General features: G+C 34.1%; 1 protein-coding gene across 1 annotated transcript; it reads left to right on the forward strand.

The window, feature by feature from the left end:
• Positions 1 to 7,304: 7,304 nt before the first annotated feature.
• Positions 7,305 to 16,291, forward strand: LOC115986603 (3-phosphoinositide-dependent protein kinase 1). The gene is made up of 11 exons (XM_031109793.1): positions 7,305 to 8,047; positions 9,792 to 9,972; positions 10,146 to 10,198; positions 10,986 to 11,087; positions 11,157 to 11,265; positions 11,350 to 11,428; positions 11,665 to 11,830; positions 13,520 to 13,654; positions 13,801 to 13,967; positions 14,971 to 15,193; positions 15,834 to 16,291. The coding sequence occupies exons 1-11, from the start codon at positions 7,877 to 7,879 to the stop codon at positions 15,915 to 15,917; spliced, it is 1,470 nt and encodes a 489-aa protein (XP_030965653.1). The 5' UTR covers positions 7,305 to 7,876; the 3' UTR covers positions 15,918 to 16,291.
• Positions 16,292 to 16,605: the final 314 nt, after the last annotated feature.

A 16,605-nucleotide genomic window follows, 5' to 3' on the forward strand; every position in this document is an offset into this window, starting at 1 on the left:
TAGTTTTAAACTTTGTAGTATCCATTTTTGAAATCTCACTTATTTTAAACCTCAACTTTTTCTAAGAACACTTATTCATTTATTTTTATTTTTAACAATCCTTTAAAAAAAGAATGAAAAAAATAAGTTGTACCAAATTATTGGTATAAATTTATAATGGGGTTATTATTGAAAACTTCAAAAAGACCCCAAAATTTGGGACCCCTTTTCACAATAGAGAAGTTACAGAAGAAATCTTTTCTTTCTATTAAAGGAAAAATTGAAGAGGAAACTTTGAACGAAACAAGAAAATATTATACTTGCTATTAATTATTGACACAAATTTGATATTCTTTTTTATAAGGATATATGATAATTATTAAGTATTTTTCAATATAATACTGTGGGGCCCAATAAATTGTGGCCTTGGCCCATTTATTCATTGGGGCCCAAGGCCTGAGCCGAGAAAGGTTATAACCCAGGCTCGGTAATACAAGTACAAAATAGTCTTAGGACACAGCCGAGGACGATTCAATCCTCGGCATGTCCGAGGTCTCACTGAAAGGAAGGGCAAAAATAGTATAGAAGCAACTTGGAAAAAATCTAAAATATCTAGGTCAATAGAGAAGGATACGCTGGAAAGTATAAACGACCAGGGAAAGCTGCCCTTACTGCCATTCAATACTCTGCATCTGACAGAGCCATACTCTTCAGCTTTTACAACCACCCCCAACCACTCTGGGTATGGACTGATGGGACAAGTATCAGTCCTATAAAGTCGAACCCCACACGTGGACGTTGGATAAAGGATGCAAGCTAATATAAAAGGAAAAATAGGCAATCCGGAAAAAGGGGCTGGGAAAAATGGCCAAAAACCAGAGCCTCCCAGCTCGCCTCCAGGAGAAAGATTCCTAAGGCGAACACGATTTAATTATGTATGACCACCACGGAAAACCACCGTCTTGTGACTGAGGCCTAGCCTTTCAAACCCACGCTCTACAAATGATATTGTTTGGGCCTTTTTACGTGCGAACCCAACACTGTTACAGGTCGTTACAAATCGTGTCCTTACAAATACTAAAGGCATATAAAGTCCAAACTAACCATCAGTTTGTTTCGAAAAAAAAAAATTTCATATTCTTTGATGCTTGGTACGTAGAAAAATAAGTCAATGGAAAACGAGCCCAATGGAAATCCCTTTCATATCGGTGCTTAGGGCTGTCCAACCCACCTGGCCACCCACCCAATCTGCCCGTACCCAACCAGCGTTCACCCGATCCGACTGCTCTGGCGGTCGGCTGCAGGTCCCGAGCTCCAAAACCCGACGCCGACGGGTCGGTTTTGAGTCCCCTCGTCCAAAACCCGTGAAACCCGACCTGCTCAAAGACATCAAATTTTGGCGAATTCTCCAACGATTCGGACAAGTTTTCAGCTTGATTTGGCAGATTTTGGCGACCAAAACAATTAGATCCTGCATAGATACACCAGATTTGGCAATTCTCGGCATGATTTGGGGGAAAATCATCGTATTAGAAGAAATCCTCACTGGATCGGACGAGATCTAGCCGATTTTGGCCATTTTTCTGTGTTTTACGTCGGGTTTCGGCCTCACCTGAAACCGATGCCACCCGCTGGCAAACCGACCCGCGAAACTCGACCCTCTTAACGGGCCAGTTGCGGGTTGAGAATCTGCCCACCCGATCTCTTATGTGTTCGTTGCAGGTTGGGCACAAACCTGATCTGCCCGACTCGTGGACACCCCTATCGGTGCTAAACATTTCATTGAAAATATTTTCCTCATTCTTAGATTTTGGGAGCAGCAAAAAAAATTAATTAAATCAAAATTATTTTCCATTGACTAGGATAAACACCCTAATTAGGGTTGAAAAATGTTTTATACTCAAAAGAACATACCTCTAAAAAATAACTAAAATATCCTTGAAATATCCTCAAAGTCTCCAAATATCCCTAAAATGTTCAAAATGACTAGAATACCCTTAAACCCTCTCGAATTACAAAAATACTTAGGAGCTTTAAAATAATCAAAATATCTTAAAAACCTCTAAAATAATAAAAATATCTTAAAATATTCAAAATTATCAAAATACACTCAAATCCTCCAAAATGACTGAAATACCACTAAATGTATAAAAGGACTAAAATAACATTGTGTGGACATCCGATTTTGCCCATAAAATTTCAGTTTTAGAAAATTGGTAATTTCACTTGGGTATAAAACTTTGTAATTGGCCTAGCATCAAAATTCACATCACATGAGTTCATTATTGAATTAAGGGAAAAATGCTCTTCACTAAGTCTAAAATAGTGTTTTGACCAATGAATATGAAAGTGCAATTTTCATTGGTTAAGAGATGATCTTACCATAGACATGCATGTATAGGAATGTCTTAATTTTTATTTATTTTTTAATTTTTTTTATACAAGATAGAATTTTTACTCTAACTTAATTTAAGTGTATATGTGTGTGAAACTCTCTCTTGAAGACTTGAATCCCGGCTCTTACCCCCTACAAGCACTTATATTTGTGGAGTGACCACTGCACCAAGGGTGCGCAGTGGTTATAGGAACGTCTTAATTAATTTCAATTGATCATGTATATAGCTACAATATTAATCCCTATTTATTAGTCCAAGTTATGAATAACTACAAATATGCAAACACAATAAAATCCCAAAAAAAGAAAAAATTAAGTGTAATTTTTGAACTATTTATAATAATTATTTTATCTTGTTCGGTAATGTAATTATCTTGAAAATTTAAAGAATACTTTCAATTCCGAGTAACCTAATCAAAAAGAGAATTACTACGTTCACAATATTTTCAAAACAAATTAAGCTTAAAACCCTTGTTTATCTTTTAAAAATAGTAGGATTCATAATCAAATCGGAAATATAAAAACCTGAAAAGTGAGACCCACAAGGTTGGTTCGCACTCTTGTTGCAATTAGAGTGCTGATTGGGCAATCTGAGTGTTGATTAGCACTTTAGATTCATGTTCCAAAATTTTTTAACTTTCAATTCGATTTTGTTTATAATTTTTTTTTTTTTAAATTTTCATATATAAGGGATAAAGGAAAGGTTTTATTTGTGAATGCATGACTCCCTAAGTCTTAAAAATACTAGAAAAACACTTTTCTATAACTATGGGAGGCCTTAGAAGTGAATAAGGTTCAAGATTTTCTATCCACCACTCAACTTTAAAGTTCTATTGTTAAGACTTAAAAAAAATATATATATATTTATATATATATATATATATATTTATATATATATATATATATATATATCTATTGTTAAGAAAACCCTACCTATCACTAAGAAATACGAAATTTCACCATCTTATTTGTGTCTATACCAATAAAAGGTACAATAAGCACCATACAAATCTTTCTTGATTCCTCAATCCCATCATTATAACATACAAATTCAAGCCCTTTCTAGGTAGATTGATCAATCATCATCATCAATAGATTGAAGCACCTAACCAAACCGCACAATTAGTCCATCATAGTCTTAAGAAGAGTTAGAGTCCATAAAGAGAAGGAAGGAGCACTGTTATTGAAGAAGTTCAAGGAAGGAAGGAAGAGAATATGATGATCAAGTCCATGCTTGTGAGATCTTGGAGTTCATATATCACATTTATGTGAATGAGAGTGCATGCAACTAACAATTTTTACCTTTAGTTGATTAGGATCTTTTTTAATTTGAATTGATTTGCTATGTGTGGATTCAACATGCTTTTAGTTTCATGAAATCTGAAAAATGCAAAAAAATATGCTTATTTCATGAAATAAAATGATGATTAAACATGTTATTTCATTTATCATGCTTTTCTCTTTAGAATGTTGGTAGATTTACTATTCTATTCTATTTATATTACCATCATACATTCACATGTTCATACATCACATCGAAATATGATTACATGCATTAGAATGATAGACCATGCCATGTAAAATGTTTTTTTTTTTTTTTTTGAAAACCATGTAAAATGTGTTAACATGTTAGATCTATAGATCTATGTTTATAAGGTAATGATAAGATGTAGATCTATCATAATCATGAGGTTTCTCACATGAAATAACTCTATCCAAGCATCATTTAATTAATTACAAAATGTTTTTTTTTTAATCTTGTATCACATGAAATAATAAAAAATCAAAAAAAATAAATCCTTTGATTTCGTATCATTAGCATGACATGTAAAATAGGCCCATGTATTTTAAATACATGAAAAATGATAAAATTCACGTAAAATAATGGAATGTAGGTTATATTATTAAATTTTCAGGTTTGATATTAAATCTTTATTTTTGGTAATATTTGTGCAATATTCATGTACATCATGTAGATGTTTCATCTAGGACGTGCATTTAAATTTTTTATTTAAAAAAAAAAAAAAAAATTCACACACTTTCATTCATTTTATCAGTTGTCCCTGCATTTAGGAGGGAATATTTTATTGCATGTTTATCTTGCTTTCATTCATTTGTATAATGTGTTATATTATTGTGACTAACCTTTTATTTCCTTTTCTTTATTAGTCATAACCTTTGATTATGTGAACAATGAATATAATGGGTGCTTATTTTTCTATTTTGTTATTGCTTTGAATCAATTGTACAATGGATAGGTGAATTTGTTAATAATGGTGATTGTATCAAAGGAAATAAATTTTAGTTCGGATGAAGTGAATGTCTAACACTTTTCCATTTTATAGCGTAGTCCCCAAATTTAGTCTAATGGACCTAGTTTAGGTTTTATTTTGTATTTTATTTTGAATTATTTTAGAATAATATAATTAAGAAACAAAATATTGTAATTAAGATTGAACCCATATAATTTGGTTAATTAAATTAAGTGGTGACTTCAATATTGTAAGTTCCTTAGGATAGGGGGATGATATCAAAAGTTGAATTTCCACATTGAGATTTGCTATTGAGTGATTTTATAATTTACCCATTAAAATTAGAATCTATTTGCGACTCTCACATGTTGAAATCTCCAAGACTATTAATGTGATTGAAATACCCATTTAAACCACCAAAATGATAATGATAATAAAACACCCCAAACCATCAAAATGAGAAAAATACCTCCCAATATCCAGTTAATGACCATGATATGCATCAATATATTCGGAATCGCCCTTGAACTTTTAAAAGTTGAACAAAAACAACTTTTCAAGTGTCTTTTTAGATGTTTAAGTATTTTAATTATGAATGTCAATTTTATTACCATCTTTAAATTTCAAATGCTGTCATATACAAAAAAGAAAAGAAAAAAGAGAGTTAAATTATTATAAAACTAAAACATAAAAATAATTTTTAGCCTTTTTTTATTTATGTGTCGATTTGGTTGCAAATTGTTTTAATTAGTGATCGATTTCATAATATGGCTTCGTCTCTATTCTCTCTTGTTTGTTATAGGTATTTGCTTCTTAAAAACAAAAAACAAAAAACAAAAAACAAAAAACAAAAAACAAAAAAATTATTATAGGTCCATTCTTACCTCAACAAAAAGGAGTTTATTGTTTATCTTTATCCAAAAGAACCGATGTTTTGTTTACGTTAACTACACTGCGGAGAATGCTTTTTTTTTTTTTTTTGAGAAACCACTGCGTAGAATGCGATGCTAAAATGATGCAATATCAATCAATATCAAGTTACCAACTTGTTAGGGAATAACGTTAGAACAATACATACGGCGCTAAAGAATAACATATCAAGAGAGATTAGATTTTGTAGTCTCTACTCTCTACTCTCTACTCTCTACCATTGATAGAATAAAGTAACTATAGTACATAAAGTTACTTGCATCAATGCCTTAACAAAATTACACAATACCCTATACTAGACATTACTAAGCAATATAACGAGAGTAATGAACATGAGAATGTGTCATTTTGCTTATAATATGAGCCTCTATTTGTATATGAGGCCTCAATAGTTATTGATAGAAATTTGTGCCACATGAAGTATTATCAGTGATCCTCTAGAACCCTTGTCTATTGTGTTATTATTAGGCGTTAACTTCTCTTTTAAAATATCATAAATACAATAACCGACTAACCCTAGTATTTCTAAAAAGGGATTGCCATGATATCCATTTTGTGTTAGCCATGCTATGTTGTTTTTTTGGCAATCCTCCATGATTTGTTGCACATGTCTCATCCCTTTGGTTCCATTTGCATTTTGGTCATAATAGTAACACATCAAAATAGGAAATACTATACATATGATCAACATGTGAGAAGCATTTGTTTTTTTTTTCCCCCAAATAAAATCACTCCTAGACTTAGGTGAATTAATATCCCAGAGAGTTTATAGGGTAACTCTACCATGGATTTTTTAAAAATCTTGTTCATCCAATGTTGCTGTTGTTGCCTTTTTAAAAAAAAAAAAAAAAAAAAAATTAAATTGATAAAAATCTTGCTCGTCATTGTGATTAACAGATTATCAACACTTAAACAAAAAATTGATTAACACTATTTATATTTATTTATTTAAATTATTGATAATGTGACGAAAATGATTAACTCGTTTCATAATTAATGGATAAAATTTTAAAAATTCCATAGTAGAATTACTCTAAAACCCCTATAACATACCAATTAGGAATGATCATGAGTTGGGTTTGGGACGAAAATTGCTTTTTCCAAATCCAAACCATTCCCACTCATATTGGAAAGACTTAACCTGTTTATCTAATCACGAGTCGGGTCAAATAAGTTGGATTGAGTTGGGATGACCTAAAATTGAACACCTTAAAAACTATTAACAAAAATTAAACATTAGTAAGCACTTTTACACTAAATTAAAAGCAATGTTTTAGGAGAGAAAATAGAGGCACACTTACTTTTATTATAGAAACCCTAAGTCTCTTTGTATAAACAAAATTAATAATGGGATTACTTTAGTAATCTAAACACATAATCGAGTCTGGGTTGAATTTGAATATTTAAGATATAAGAAAAACTAAACCCTTCTCTAAGTCTTCATGATGTTCATGAGATTCATGGTTTGAAGCCTTTAACAAGCATTTTGAGATCACCTCTAAGAGATTTCTTCCTAGTTCTGAATGTTTGTGGGATGATGAATTACAAACATTTCAACAAATAGTCAAATGCTTAAAGAGAGCCTTGGATATCTTGTTAAAAACCATTCTCTAAATTAATAATCATAACAGATCAATTTTTATAAGCTGTCAAGCCTTGAGAGTTTTGTAACTTAATTGTCAGTTTCAAACTGAAGATATTCATGAATGGGGCATAATATATATATTTTTTGCTAGATATGGTTTCCCAATCATAAGGAGCGTCAGCATCACCCCCCCTACTCTCATTTCCCTTTTTAGGTGTAGTGAGAGAAACAGAAAGAGGAGATGTCCATCATTCAATCCCATGTGCCATTCTCTCCTCTTCAATCCCCATACCTTCCTCTCCTCCATCAAATATAATACCAAACCCAAATACACAAAGCTCTGTCTCTCTGTCTCTCTCTCTCTCTCTCTCTCATCATCCAATATTGGAGTTTGAGAGTACTTTCTAGGGGTTTTGAAAATTGAAAAACAAAAACAAAGCCAAAGCCCAAAGCTTTAAAGCTGATCACACACACCTTCACCTCTAAACACCACACTCACACACATACCCATATACCCCCAATAAGGGAACCCCAACTCTCTTACCTTTTCTTTTTCAGAGAATATTATCAATTATCAAAGACACAGTCTCTCTGATCCAATTGGTCAAGCTCTCCTCCCAAAGTTTTCATTTTTATCTTCATTTTTTATTCTCAGGAGAGAGAGAGAGAGAAAAAAAAATGTGGGTTCAGAGAATATGTAGAGAATATTGAAGGGAGTGAAGAGAAAAAAAAGAGATGTTGGCAATGGAGAAGGATTTTGATTCAAAGTTGAAACTTCAGGCCACTTCTTCCAATGGTGGGAATGTCCAGAAATCCAAGAGCTTTGCTTTTAGGGCACCCCAGGAAAATTTTACTGTTCAGGATTTTGAATTGGGCAAGATCTATGGCGTTGGTTCCTATTCCAAGGTTTTTATTTTGGAAACTATTGTTCCTCTTTATTTTTTAGATTTTTGTTCATTTTTGGCTTTCTGGGTTGTTTTAGTTTGTTTTGTTTTTGCTATAGATTGCTGGCTTTTGATTGAATGTTCGTGTGTGAATGGTATATTTGTATCAGTTTTTTTAATATGTGATAAAAGTTCAAAATTTATTTTCTTCTTGGTATGTTTATTAATGGGCAGTAATGGTGAATGGGTATTTGAGCAATAAAGCTATTGGGGGAGTTATGGGCAATATTATGGTGGATTATATTCATATATGGAGCAAGTGTAATTATGAATTAATGCAAACCCAGGTGGGTCTTGCTCAATAGGGGAGTTTCATTTACAAGGAAGGTAGTTTTGATAAATTGGGCCCTGAAATGAAGATGGATGTGATGGATGGAACATGGGGTTTGATTTCAGTGCCCTTTTGATTGGTTGCTGGGAAATCTGAACCAAAGATCCTTTTCTTGTTTTTAACCCTCAGAAAATGCGGCTCTTCCAAGCTGTATGGTTGAAGTTAGTTTTATAGCATGCTGGTTTTTCGTCTTTTCAGTTCCAAAACACAATACACACACACACACACACAAAAAGAAGACTCAAATAAAATTTTTACCCCCCTCTCTCTCTCTCTCTCTCCAAAAAAGGAGAAGGGTTACGTCCACAACATTTTCACAACAAATCATAGATGTTAATTTGTTATTGGTTCACCATTGCACACCCTTGGTGCGATGGTTACTCTACAAGTATAAGAGCTTGTTAAGTTGTTACTGGTTTACTATCACATACCCTTGGTGCGATGGTTACTCCACAAGTATAAGTACTTGTGGGGCGTGGGGGGCAATGGTCAGGGTTCAAGTTTCCAGGAGTGAGCTTCATGCACATATACACTTATATGTTAAAAAAAGAAGTTATTAGTTATAATTTGAACCCACCACTACCCACTAATAACAACTAGTAATAACCTGCCACTTAAGATATTTGTTGTGAAAGTGTTGTGGACGTTACATTTTTTTTTTTTAAAAGTGAGAATTTTAGAGAAAAAATATATGAGCTGAGTACATCGTGTGGGTTGTTAAGACAGCATGGCCTGTTGGAATTTATGGAGCTTCTCACCTGCACTTTTATAGGTTTAAGCTTAGGTCCAAAAGGACCAAAACACAAAAAAGAGTAAGGATGTGATAAGGGGTAGACTATTAATTATGATGATTAGCTAGTCTGTGATGCTATCTAAGACCAATTTGGATGCTATGTCAAATTATTTTCTTATGCAACTTTCCTCTTGTCATGTGAATGATTGATTACAACTGATGTGATATGCCATGGTAATTTTCTCAATTGGTTGGCCGTATGGATGGATTGACTATCACCTGTATTTTTTTACCTCAAGGTTTCTGTTGAGTGCTTTAAGAGGATGATTTATTATTTTTCACAGACAGAAAAGTTTAGTCACCTTGCTTTGGATTTCGTTTGTTTGACATGCCAAGGTTGACCAAATTTGAGGCTTTCCATTTTAGTATTTAGAGCTAATATCATACACATGACTCTACGTGCAAGAAAATAATAGTTATAATCATCTGTTCTATTCTTCAACCTCTTATTCTCTTCTTTAAACTGTTGGCGACTCTTATAGGTGTGTGGCTCATATCATCTCTTCTTGTCTGTGTTAAATGGGTAATTATTGATATATTTCTATCGATCTTCTTTGAATATTGAATGAATGATACTAACAGGTTGTTAGGGCAAAGAAAAGGGACACGGGAATTGTGTATGCATTGAAGATCATGGACAAAAAATTCATTACCAAAGAAAATAAAACAGCTTATGTGAAGTTGGAGCGCATTGTACTTGATCAATTGGATCATCCTGCCATTGTGCGGCTATATTTTACATTTCAAGATACTTTTTCACTGTGTAGGTATTCTTATTGTAATTTTGTAGTAGTATTTTACTTTTTGAATACTGCTTTGGCTTCCCAACTTTTTTACTGGTGTTCTTTATGTACTCTTTGTTCTTTGTTATGCCTTTCTGGTTTTTCCTTATTTGGATTATCATTTGATGTTGATTTCTTTTATTATATCGTGAAGACATGGCACTTGAATCCTGTGAAGGTGGAGAACTGTTTGATCAAATAACCAGGGTAAGAAATTTTATAGCATGCATCCATTGTGGAATCATCTCTGATTTGTCCAAAGAAAACTTCTTTGGCCACTTTTTCCATGTTTGATATAAGCAAAAAGAAAAATAGAAGATGGTGTTTTTCTGTTTAATATGTAGCTTTGACACAACTCATCCCACTTTTGGAAGTTTTATGGTTATTTGCATCTTGTTTGTGAAAAAAAAAGAAGCTTTTTTCAAAAGGCGCCAACAATGGTAGTGCTGCTGAAGTACATGGGCAGAGGGTGACCAAAGAGAGGGGAAAGAGGGGGGGTGGTGGTGAGGGAGCAAGGCCAGTCGTCTTTTATAATAATAACTGTCCATAAAATTTAAAGAGGAGGAAATCTTAATAAATGGAGTAATGCATATTTTTACTTATATATATAAAAAAGAAAGTAGTAATGCACATCCAAGAAATTGAAGTCCTTGTAAACTTATGCTCAGGAACTTTTCCATTTGTCAAAATTTCCCTACCATGCCATCAAAAGCCTTTTATTTCTTTGCAACGAAATACCCTTCACCAGTGACAATGGAAAGCATCCTACTTTTCCCCTCTCATAACTTCCCTCTGTTATTGGACACCAAATTCATCACTGTATGGGAATAGACCGGTTAAGCCCAAAATCTCTCTCTCTCTCTCTCTCTCTCTTCTGAATATTTGCTTTGTCAAAATATCAGGAATTCCAATCTGTTGTTATGTTTCCAGTCTCTGTTGCTGCCTTTTAGCTTGTCATTCTACAGTATCCACTATCGGTTAGTTGTATTTGCAGAAAGGTCGTTTGTCAGAGGATGAAGCTCGCTTCTATGCAGCAGAAGTTGTAGATGGACTTGAATACATACATAGTCTGGGCTTGATACATCGTGATATTAAGGTAGTTTCCAAGTTGGCTTGTACTATTTCATTTTTATATGAATGATTCTAAAAGTTTTTCACATGGCAGCCTGAGAACTTGCTGATTACTTCGGATGGACATATTAAAATTGCCGATTTTGGAAGTGTGAAGCCTATGCAGGATAGCCAAATTACAGTCCTTCCAAATGCTGCATCAGGTTGGAGTAAATCTTGTCATGTGGATGCTGTTAATTCCACTTTTGAGTGATATGTTAAAATTTTTCAGTTAATGCCTTGTCCAGATGATAAAGCCTGCACATTTGTGGGGACAGCTGCATATGTCCCTCCAGAAGTTCTCAATTCTTCTCCTGCAACATTTGGGTGAGTGACTTTCTTTCCTTGATTAAGCAAGGCATGTATAAGTTAGCGTGCATTGTTATTGCAATCAAAACAAATTCTTAAGTTTAATGTTTCTACCTTAAATTTATATTTATTGAATTATTCACTTCAATCAATACTTGGTTCTTATACTTCACCTTGTTCATTCTTTTAGTTGTTAATGTTGTACTGCCTTCGTAGGATAACTTCCTTTGCTTTTTCTGAACATATTAAAACAGAAATGACCTCTGGGCACTTGGCTGCACCTTGTACCAAATGCTTTCAGGAACTTCTCCTTTCAAAGATGCAAGTGAATGGCTTATTTTCCAAAGAATCATAGCCAGAGATATTAGATTTCCAGATCACTTTTCAGAGGAGGCAAAAGATCTCATTGACCGGTTATTGGTAAGCTACAACCGCAGTTGTTATTAGCTTGAGGGTTCTTGTAAGCATGCTCTGATTGTATATGTTAGGGTCCTACTGTTTCTTTTAAACATCTTTATCAGGGAAAAAGAATAAAGTAGAATTACTCCCAAGTGATTATGGTGTGCTTTTCAGCTATAATCTTTAGGAAATGACTGTGCTATAGGGCAAGCTCATGTTGGCACTGGTTTGAAGGCATGTGGTTTTATTTTTCTGTTTTAGGGAGTGAAAACCCTTATATCCCCATGATTTACAAATAGTGCTTCTTGTTGGAAGAGAACTTTGAAGAAGGCAACTACTGTATTCAGTTGAAGACAGGGAGGGTGGATCTTGGGAATAGTGTAGCTGCTGTCAGTTTTGCTTCCACTTCTTCTCCTCTTCCCCCTCGTTGTACTACTGCTACTTCTAGTTCTATTACAAAGATAATGACAACCACCACCACCTTTGAGAGTATCGTTTATCTACATTTTGATTATTGGCCTTTAAATCGTTAACTGTTATGTTCTGTTGCTATCCTGAGCCATTTCTTATTCCTTCTCTACTAAAAGCCTATATATAACATCATAAAATGGTTAGTTGACTACCATGACTAGCAGCAGGATCACCGCCCTTGAGAGTCCAGTTCAACAACAACCAATCCTTAGTCCCAAATTTTTTGGGGTCGGCTATGGTATGGTTCCTTAAGGACCTCAACAGATTAATCACGGTGGACGCTCCAATGAATATCTGTGGTGAATTCCTTCATAATAGAGTGAATAAGTTTTACGTTGGCAGTCAACCTACAGCAACCCTCATCCTTTTCTCAAGCTTGGGACTGGCTGCGGACAAAATATATGACACTAAGCATAGATGTAGGCCTAGTTTCTTGAGAGTCCTATTGATTTGCTTTATTCATTAGTGTATTTTAAATTGTTTACTTTCACAGCTTGTCATATTTGTGAACTATCATATATCTTGCACTACCTACAGTTCTGACTTAAAATTAATAACACGGATTGATAAATTTCTGACATTGAAATTAACTGCAAAGAAAACAGATGTAATCCTAGACTACACGTAATCTTTTGGTCCACTTTTGGTCCTAGCATACAATGCATCGATAATGGCCTACAATATAACTTTTTGTCCGTATGTGTTCAAGTAGGAAGGTATTCAGATAGGATAAACAAAAAAATCCACGTATAAGATGTGCATAAATTGACAAAGATTCCAAAGAGAGCAAGTAGGAGCCATTTTGATCTTTAAGGAAGACTATAGAGAACCATCCCACTTATCTTTGATTTTGTTTTTCCTGGAAAGTGGAAGGTCCTTTCCTATGCTTGGTAACATGTTCTAATGATTGAATTTCATCCTTCAGTAAATAATCAAGAAATTTCCAATTATTATCAGAGTTGGTAATTGTCAATATAGTTAGGTGCTTTTGTTAGTTTTCCAAAAAATGTTTCTTTAGGGGAAAATATCTTTATTTATCAACAAAAATAAATCTTTCAAGTCTTTAAATTCATTTTTCTCTCATGAGGGAACAACGCAGGCATTTACAGAATATCTATTTTTGAATATATGTTGATTTATTTTATCTTACTTAATCTCTGTTGCATGTGATAGAATGTTTAATTGATATTGCTTGATGAAGTGAATAATTGCCCTAAATTAGCTACAACCATGATGCAGGATTTAGATCCCAGCAGGAGACCTGGCGCTGGACCTGATGGTTATGTGGTACTCAAGATGCATCCCTTTTTCAAGGGCATTGACTGGAAGAACTTAAGAGGGCACACCCCTCCAAAACTTGCTTTGGAACGAGGGGTATGGCTTTGGCTATGTGTCAAACTGCAATCTACAAAGAAATCTCACTCCCTCTAAGAATCCTTGCCTTCACTGATTGAATAATTCTAAAAAAATGTTTTTTTTTTTTTTACATCAATTTTGATAATTGTTCTCTAATTTTTTAGGTTCCCTCAAGTGAGGGCGAGGATGTTCAAGATTCATCATGGAACCCTTCACACACTGGGGATGGTTCAGACAGACAAGCAGATGGGAATTGTGGTGCTGCTTCATCATCTGAAGGGTCTGGCCATATAACTAGGCTTGCTTCAATTGACTCATTTGATTCAAAATGGTATTGGTTCAACATCTTTATCTTTATTCTTGGCATCAATTGTGCTTTACTGTTAAGAAAATCTGGTGTTTCTTCGACTAGCAATTCTATCTGTTGCGAGCTCTACATTTTTAAGAGTATAGATATTACTCCCTCTGTCCCATTGTGTTTGTCCAGTATTCCATTTTTTGCTGTTCGCAAATGGTTGTCTAGTTTTTGAAGTTGATGGTCATTAATTTACTGACTTACTAATATTCCCCTGCTCTTTATTGTATTCATGTTTAAAATTCTTGAAGTTTATAAGGGTAATTTGAAATCTTCCACACTTTTCTTTGAGATATGATGCATTAAATGAAGTTCGCTTAAAAGTTTAGATTTTCTGAACTGGACAATTAAAATGGGACGGAGGGAATTGTTGTTGTGCTTGTTACTGTGAAGGTGTCTCAAATGTTCACATGCCCAAGATCATGATTGGACTTGATCTTAATTACACCATCCATTCCATTGTTAGTGGTTCTCATGAAGGATGCCCTGTAAATTTTGATGCAATTTGTAGATGAAATATAAATCTGCATAGGTTTTGTAATAAAGCCTAAGCTTTTCTAGAAGGCAAGTATAAGGAAGATTCACATGATTTTATTAGGGACTTGGACTCCAAACTTTTACTCTCTAAGCTCTAGTGTTTAAACTGTTGAGCTCAGTCAAGAAGCATGCATGGAAAGAAGTTGTAAAGATCAAGTTGCTGTGTTGCAAGAACGGTCCTCATTGGGGCTATCCAACAAATTCACCTTCAAAAAGGACATTAGGCTGAAATAATTTTTCTTTGTTGATGTTTTAGATTTTTGAGAAGTATGAGGGGAAAGGAGCTCTATAATTATCCTTTCATTTCTGTCATACTTTCTGAAATTCAAATTGATTTTGAATCTGTAACGTTTGTAGGTTTTGCTTGGCCATCAACATGTGTTCTTTTGTTTGTGTATGCATGGTGACCCATATCTAATCTGTATACTAATCATGTTAACAGGCAACAGTTTCTAGATCCAGGGGAATCTGTTCTTATGATCTCAATGGTGAAGAAAATACAGAAATTAACTAGCAAGAAGGTGCAGCTTATCCTCACTAACAAGCCAAAATTGATTTATGTGGACCCTTCAAAGCTGATTGTGAAGGGAAACATAATTTGGTCAGACAATCCTAATGACCTCAACATCCAAGTCTCAAGTCCTTCAAATTTCAAGATTTGCACGGTAAGTCCCCCTGCGCCCTGCTCTATTATCATCAAGGGCATATTTCCAGTTAACTCTGTCCCCCCTCTACCCTACCTAAGCTTCAAAATAAATAAGTAAATAACAAGTAAAAAAAATATTTAGCAGTAGCCAATCATAGTGGGCCTCGTCATTGTATTTGGAATTCGGCAATAATCTTTCTCCAATAATGTGTCATATAATACATAAATCTTGAGTGTTATGATGTGCAGTTTTAGTAATTTTTATCTTCATATAGCCAGCATGAGAATTTAGAAAGCATTACTTTCATTGATTATTGCAGAAAAATTATTTTGATAAGTGATAGAAATTTTATCAATAAAATAAAACGGTCTAGTAGACCAGATCTGTACAAGAATGTTTCATAAAGTTTTAAAATCTGAATTTCATAAACTCAAGAAAGAAACAAAAGAAGCTGAAGAGTAGCACTATGAAAAGCACACATTGAAACATACAACACACAAGAATTTTTAAGTGAATAAACTGAGAGCTCCACCCCCTCATAATTCCAGTTATTGCAGCAAAAATTGAATTAAGAACTAAATTTATAGGGTTTTGGTCCTACTTCTGTTCTTCTTTTTTAGATCTTTGTTTCCTGATTCTAATTTATGTAATTGTTCAGCCAAAAAAGGTGATGTCATTTGAGGATACAAAACAAAGAGCATGGCAGTGGAAAAAGGCAATCGAAGGGCTTCAAAACCGGTAAAATTTGTTTCGTGGTTTTGACAACACATTCTTTGGATGTTATAATAGTGTAGAGGAACGTGGAGATTCTCAAACATTTGACACCCCTGAGAATTATTTATTCAATGAAAGAGATTTGAGTTGCACATTCGGCTCTTCCAAGGTGCAAAGCTGTTCCCCCTCCTCTCACTGCTTTCATCTGAGTTTTTGATGAGGGTTTTTTTCCATCCTTTTTTCACGCATTGTGTGGTAATCTGTACAATGTGAAGTTGTAACTTTAGGGTTTGTAGGGGGGGTGGGTTAATCACTTGATACTGTATGAAAAGGACATTACCTTAATGAAATTTTCTTTTTGTAAAATGATTACTGTATAACAGCAATTTTGAGATTGTTCCATTTGGTTTCTTAGCATTTCATATGCATGCAATTTGCCGTGAGTGGTGTTCATGTCCTTCATAAAATGGCATCATACTATTGAGCTCTAACTTGACTGACACGTCTTCCTATTATAAGTTCTAGATGAAGGGCGATGTCATGGATTCAAGATCCATTGGGTGCGTGTGTAACTTTACCGATTTAAAAAACAGAAAGTGCTCCATCTGTAAGTGTAAGAGTGCATAGCCTTACCTTTTGAGTTTCACATCAGTTTACTTGAGACTTTGATGGACTGAGCTAAACCATTCAGTTCCATCTCCTATTGTTCTGTCATC

The sequence above is a fragment of the Quercus lobata genome, chromosome 4 (genome assembly GCF_001633185.2).
Source record: "Quercus lobata isolate SW786 chromosome 4, ValleyOak3.0 Primary Assembly, whole genome shotgun sequence".
NCBI lineage: Eukaryota > Viridiplantae > Streptophyta > Magnoliopsida > Fagales > Fagaceae > Quercus > Quercus lobata.

What these genes read in the sequence shown, in the direction of transcription:
- LOC115986603 (XM_031109793.1), top strand. Translation starts at nt 7,877, where the DNA reads ATGTTGGCAATGGAGAAGGATTTTGATTCAAAGTTGAAACTTCAGGCC. An exon ending in TCTTCTCCTGCAACATTTGG is followed by an intron (nt 11,429 to 11,664) that starts GTGAGTGACTTT and finishes ATATTAAAACAG; the next exon opens with AAATGACCTCTGGGCACTTG. An exon ending in ATCTCATTGACCGGTTATTG is followed by an intron (nt 11,831 to 13,519) that starts GTAAGCTACAAC and finishes ACCATGATGCAG; the next exon opens with GATTTAGATCCCAGCAGGAG.